Raw genomic sequence first — 6,256 nt, 5'->3', positions numbered from 1 at the left:
CCCAAGAGCCTTCCCCCAACATGAGGATGGGCTAGCTGAGCCCAGCCAACCCACAGGACTGTGAGAGATATTTTTACTTATTGTACCAGGCACCTACTGGGCCCTTTCAATCTGGAGATTCACCTCCTTTCGCTTTGGGAAATATTCTTCTATTACTTTTTTGATAATTTCTTTCTTCCACTTTTTTGTTCCATGCCTGGATCTCCTGTTAATCAGGTGTGAGACTTCATCAATTGATTCTCTAAGCCTCTAATATGCTTTCATATTTTAAACCTTTCTTTAATTCTATTTTCTTAGATTTTTTTAAAGCTTACCTTCAGCCTTCTATTGTTGTTGTTGATTTTTCCAGAATACACGGGAGGTTTGGTTTTGGGTTTTGATTTTGCTTTTGTCTAGTTGATAGGCATCAGGAGAGGGGTGGGATGGGGTGGAGGAGTCGGCTTCACTTACACCTATTTTTTATTTTCAGCCCCACTTCTGCTCCCTCCAACGTTCCTGGTGTTTCAGAGCCTCTCCTGGGTCTGCAGGGTCTTGTTGGGCGAAAGCCCTCATCCCCCCCTCTCACCCCAGCTCTAGGCTCCTCAGCCCTGATTCCTCCAGGATCAGACCTCAGTCCACTTCCTGTTATCCACAAACGTGGAGCCATCTCTTGTCCGCTGATGTGCCGACCAGTTTGCTTCGTTATTGTCCCAACAAACTTGAAAACAAAAAACATTCCTTTGTGATCACTTTAATGAAGTCTCTCGAAACAAGGAGTTAAATTTGCGTGTTCTGTTTGCTTCCTTAATAGGAGTTTCTTTTTCGCTGCGTAAGGAGATGATGAACCTTAAACATTATCTTTTTATTTTCATAAATCCACCTGTTTACTGTCATAATAAACATTACTTTGAATTTATTTTCCTTCCAGAATTTTTAAATAATCAGCAGTTCTAAGCATTGCCTGGGAAATGTTTTGTGTTCTTTGTGTTCTCTGCCATATGCTAGTAATTTTCAGCAATTCCTCATTTACACGAATTTGAATTGGGTAAATAAGTAATATGAAATAAAAATATTATAAAACCTTACTTTATAAGAAAATTTTGAAATATGTCAAATATCCTCAAATTAACATTTTTTTTTGCTTTTGTTGATTAAGTAAGTAGTTTTTAGGTCAAGAATCATTTCAAAGCTGACTGGACAAGTGGTAAAAACTGCACTGTCCCTATTGCCACATGGTGGCGCCACTTCCGCTGGTAAGCAGACAAGTCTGCAGTTTTTCATCAGGATTGTGGGAACCGCACTGTTCATAGGCATTGGAACTTTGGCCTGTGATTTTAGTGTAATCAAAAGCCTTTTTTATATTTCAAGGCAATTTCGCCCAAGCATGATACATTGGTACTAATGTGGAGACTAAAACATTGCTTCTGGATTAATAAACTGGGAACAGAACTTAGATGTGATAGGAAACCATGCAGGAGGCCAAAACAGCCCACGATGACAGGCCGGGAGGTTTGTTTAGAAGAAGGCATCCCGTACAATAATGGGAGGTGATGCTGAGAAAATTAAAAATAGTACTAAGATGAACATTAAGCACAATAACTGTAGATCCAGGCCCTCTGAATCTATGCCCTTTATGTTTATGCTTGTCCTTATGGGAAAATTTGACAAATTATTTGAGTGTTGAATTACACAAGAACTTCAGGAAAACATTATAAAATGTGATCACCCTGAACCATGCTATTCCTGAGTAAGGGTTTTCCGCTTTTAGAGGGTTTTTATATACATCGTCTTATTTGGGCCACGCTGGGCCTGTGGAGAAGGTGGGGTGTGGGATCGTTTTATACCTAATAAAATCGAGGCATGTGGCATTTGGACAACTGATCCAAGCCCTGGTTAGAAAGAAGATGAACCAGGACTAAATATCCAGGCTTCAGACCCCTTATTCAAAACTCACTCAGGTCCTTTGCTATTACAGGATTTTATCTATCGCAGAACTCTGCCTTCTTAAAGAATATCCTATCAAAATATTTAAATACGTGAAAAGTAGGAGTTATGTCAATTGAATTCAGTGCTCTGAATAGTAGAATAATTTTGAAAATTAAATATTGCTAATGAAAATTAGATCACCTTTCAAATTTTATTTGAAAAATGACTATTCACATGAGATAAAATTCCTAGACCAGAAAAGGAAATATGTGAGATGACAATCTTCCTCTTTCCCTCCCCCACCCAGCCCAGAGTCTCCACCCCTCCCTGGTCCATACCTCCCTGGAGGCAAGCACTGTCACTAGTTTCTCCTGTGAATTTCCAAAAAGAGTCATTAATTTGTATATCATAATATAGTATAGTATGATTTTCTCAGGACATAGAATTTATATACTATACATAATGTATACACACGCAAATTTATACCCTCCTTTTTTTTTTTTTTGACACAAATGGTAGCATATTAGACACACTGTTCTGCACCAAAATTTTTTTCACTTAATGTTGTATCTTGGAGAGTTTTCAGTGTTGGTACATAAAGAGCTCCCCATCCTTTCTAAAGGTTGCTTAGTTGTCCATTGTATGGTTGCATGTTTAATTCATTAAATACTGATGGATTTTTTAGATAGCTTTGCCATTTAGAGTTGGTTTAACAGTCTTTGCTCATTTCCCCTTTCCCGAGGGAGCATACTGACATTTTCAAAAAAGACAACTTGATTTTATGAGGTCGGTAGAAGCTGATGATGACCTGTGCCATTTACCAAAAGCACTTCTAATTTTATAGCTTTTTCCTTTTTTTTTTTTAAGGCTGCTTTGTTTTGAAAAGTAGCCAAAATATAGAACTGCCCCAAGTAAATTAAACTGCAGCCTGGGGCAGTAGAGATTGGCTTCAGATCCCAGATAAACTTAGAAAAACAGAGAGCTGCGGGCTCCCGGTACCTGCAGGCTCTCTGCCCCTTGTCGTCCTCCCTCTGGGCTGCAGAGGCTTCTGGAAAGCTGCCGCCTGGCCTGGGTCAGATTGCTTACACACTGCTCCCTCCCAGGCCAGCGTTCCCAACCTTAAGCCAATGCACATTTATAGAACACTTTCATGTGATCCTGGGAAGACAGACCGCGGGCGGAGGGCAGTGCTGAAAAGTCGTAACATCAGGAAGAGAGGGCCTTTCCCCCTTCTCTGCCCCTCATGCTAAGAGGATACTGGGTAAGTAAGCCTCAGATTGGTGGCTTTATTCCTTTGAGCGACGTGTACTTTAAACTGGTTTGGCTACTGAGATTAGAGGGATAAATGCATTTCTTTCTTTCTTTTTTTACCTTATAAAGGGAAATTGAAGACCCATCTGTGCTCTTTCTTTCCCCCCTTCTGATTGTCTCCTAAGCCACATAAACTGTATTTTTTCTTTCCAATAAGTTACTGTTTGCTTTTGGTAGGATAAGTCCCCATTAATCTAGACCTTCGTCTCTTCCCTTGTAAAATAAGTTTGGGGCTAGGTGGTTACTGAAATTTCTTCTGGCTTCTGTGATGATTCTGCCCATGGCAAACTGGACTTTCAAGTATTTATGAGTCTGTGTAACGATGATTTAAGACAGCCCTAAGGGCCTAAGACAACAAGACTTTATGGCAAAAAGTTATTTTAAAACTGGCGATGCTGTTGATTTTGACATGTTTGCACAGTGTTTCTCTAGACTCACACAAGTACCTTTTCAGACCTCTTTCTGATGTCGTGGTTGCCACCTTAAGCTGCCATGTGATCTCGACAAAAACTGAGTGTTTCTGAGTTTGACTTGGTGTCGGTTATAACCAAATCTTCAGATCACACTGAAGTAAGGCAGTGAGCTAAGCCTCATGAGAGAATCCAGCAGTAAAGTTAAACACAGTGGAGTGTGAGTGTAAGTGAGTGTGTGTGTGTGTGTGTGTGTCCTATTTCATAGCATGTTCCGTGCAACAGAAATGCATAGACTGAAATTCTTTATCCCACCTACACCACATATAGTATAGTGTGTAAGAGCTGTGTTTGTGTGTATAGCGAGGGCAAAGCTCCTCCCGGTTTTAGCCTCTGCTCCCATACTGGCCCACCGTCCCTTCCAGTGGATACCTGTTGGCTCCCTGGGGTTTTTCCTGCTCTCACGTCCAGCTGACAGTGCCCTGTTGCTTCCCTCTGCCTCTTCCTGCACAGACGTCGAAAGCAGGTGGGTCTTGTTGGTGGTTGAGGTTCAGAGGAAACCTTATTATCCAGTTTTGTTGTGAGTGTCCATAGGTTTTCAGTTTTTCTATTCAATTGCTCTGTCTGTTTATAGGCGGGGATTTGGGAAGATCTTAAAACTCTGCTGCCGCCATCTTCCCAGAATTCTACTTGGCAGGTTTTTAATTGCAATCAGGGAGACCAGCTGACTTCTGCAGGACCTCTAACCGGTAGTGATGAGGGTCTGGCCCGGAAGCCAAGGGAATGGGGAGGAAGGGGACAAGGAAAGAGACAGCAGGAAGAAAGAACCCGGAGGGCTTGGTGAGTGTATATTGGAGAGACAAGAGGAATGAGGCAGAGGGAAAAATAAGAGATAATCATCCATTCCTCCAATTCATTCAGCAAACATTTAAGTGATCCCCATGTACCAGACCCTGGGAATAGTGGAGGGAAGGAGGGAATAGTTGTACACTCCAGTCACATAATCCAGGCCCTCATGGAGCCCCTGGGCTAGAGGGGAGGCAGAGACTAAGCAAGCAATCACCATGCGGTGCAGAATTACCGTGAGCGTCCCAGGGGATGCGGCTGAAAGAACACGATGCTCTCAGTGGAAATGGGAAAGTCAAGAGAGGGGTTGGCTTGAAGGAGAAAGATATCAAATGTGCATTTTAAGAGTTTGAGTGACTGTGCGTCATCCAAGTAGAGATATCCATCAGAGAGTTAAAAATGCGGTGGGCATAGGAGGGAGAAGTCAGGGCTGGCGTCTAGATTTGGAGTCTTCTGCCTGGGCTCAATGGAGGAAGCTATGGGAACCCATGGAATCTTCCTAGGGGAAGACCGGGCCAGAAGACCAAATCCCAAATCTCATGAAATGCCTTTACAAAGAGGGGAAGAGGAGCGCTGGAGAAGTAAAAAGAGAACGAGATTTTGCAGCACCTTTTAGAAAAGTCCTAAGTGGAGAGAGTTTGTGAGGAGGGTGGGGTGACAGCGTCAGGTGCTGTGGAAATGCTGGAGGGTGAGGACTGTGAAAGGGCCAGAGTGCAAAGGTCATGGGCGACTTTTGAGTGTGGTTTCAATCAGGGAACGCTTGGTTGCAAGACACAGAAGCTCATTCAAAAAGAGAAGGGGGGATTAGTTGAGAAGACATAGCTCCGGGTTGTAGCAACTCTTTTCACCCCTACTTCTCAGCTACCACCTGCTTCATTTTGGTCTGAGGGTGGACCGGTCTCTGCTGGGCTCCCCGTCCCCCTCCTCCCTCAGGTCAGCACACGCAGGCTCTGGGGCGTCTCTGGCACTGATCTAAGCCCCCATTCTTCATTACCGCGTGGCTTGTGGCTTCCCTCATTGACTTCAAAGCCCCTATGAAATAGCAAGAGAGAAAATCTGATTGGCCCAGCTTAAGCCAGAACCAAGCCCTAGTCCAATTAACAGTGTCTGGGAGGTGAGTTGGTGTGGTGGACCAAGACTGCTCAGCCAGTGGAGGGTGGGAAGGAGGGGAGAAGGATGGAAGAGTCGTTTTCACAACAAAGGACAAAGGACAAAGGTAGGCCCTCGAAAGTTGCCTGCTTAAGTGTGTGATTTCACAGGTGTAGAGAAGTGAAAGCTGGGTGGCTGTGAGGAGTGCTACCACCCGCAGGCAAGGATGTGGATTTAATGGGCCAGGGCATGCTGGGAGTGGCTCCAGGACAAATGCAATTGACCAGATTGTGGAGTATTGGCCAGCAGAAAACCAAACTCATTATGACGTTCACCCTGGTCCAATGCTCTGATTCTTGAGGAGATCACAAGCCCAGGTGAGATGTGTCCATCTCAGCGCAAGAGGTCCCATCCCAACACCAAAGGCAGGGCGTGGGGACCAAGACTCCATGTGGTGAAACAACAAAGGCGCAGCCAGACACTGACCAGGAACCTGACACAGGAAGACGACCCTCTGTGGGCTTGTCTGCACTCTTTGAGGGTCACTGAACAACCCACGACCCTTGTCCTAGGGCTCTTAATTCAGCTGTGTTCAGAAGAGGTGCATATCAGTATGTTTTTAGAATCCTAGCCTGGTAGGCAAGTTTGTGCATGTGTTTCAGTCTTGGGAAATGCCCGTGTGCAGCAGGGGCAAC

At 44.1% G+C, this 6,256-nt stretch overlaps 1 protein-coding gene across 14 annotated transcripts in view; it reads left to right on the top strand.

The window, feature by feature from the left end:
• The first annotated feature begins 3,079 nt into the window (after positions 1–3,079).
• The window catches only part of TACC2 (transforming acidic coiled-coil containing protein 2), a 212,876-nt gene continuing 209,699 nt past the window's right edge, over positions 3,080–6,256 (top strand). For 10 of the 14 annotated variants that reach the window (XM_036828563.1, XM_036828567.1, XM_036828574.1 and 7 more), the window contains exons 1-2: positions 3,088–3,166; positions 3,671–3,852. Coding sequence is in view for 1 of the 14 variants with exons in the window: in XM_036828568.1 (XP_036684463.1) it covers positions 3,149–3,166 (18 nt within the window). In the remaining 13 variants the exon portion in view is untranslated. Of the gene's footprint in view, positions 3,167–3,670; positions 3,853–5,621; positions 5,689–6,256 lie in introns of those variants that run through there. The other 4 variants (XM_036828561.1, XM_036828568.1, XM_036828565.1 and 1 more) reach the window with 4 other exon arrangements.

Source organism: Balaenoptera musculus, chromosome 16 (genome assembly GCF_009873245.2).
Source record: "Balaenoptera musculus isolate JJ_BM4_2016_0621 chromosome 16, mBalMus1.pri.v3, whole genome shotgun sequence".
NCBI lineage: Eukaryota > Metazoa > Chordata > Mammalia > Artiodactyla > Balaenopteridae > Balaenoptera > Balaenoptera musculus.
This window is presented reverse-complemented; position numbering and strand designations above follow the sequence as displayed.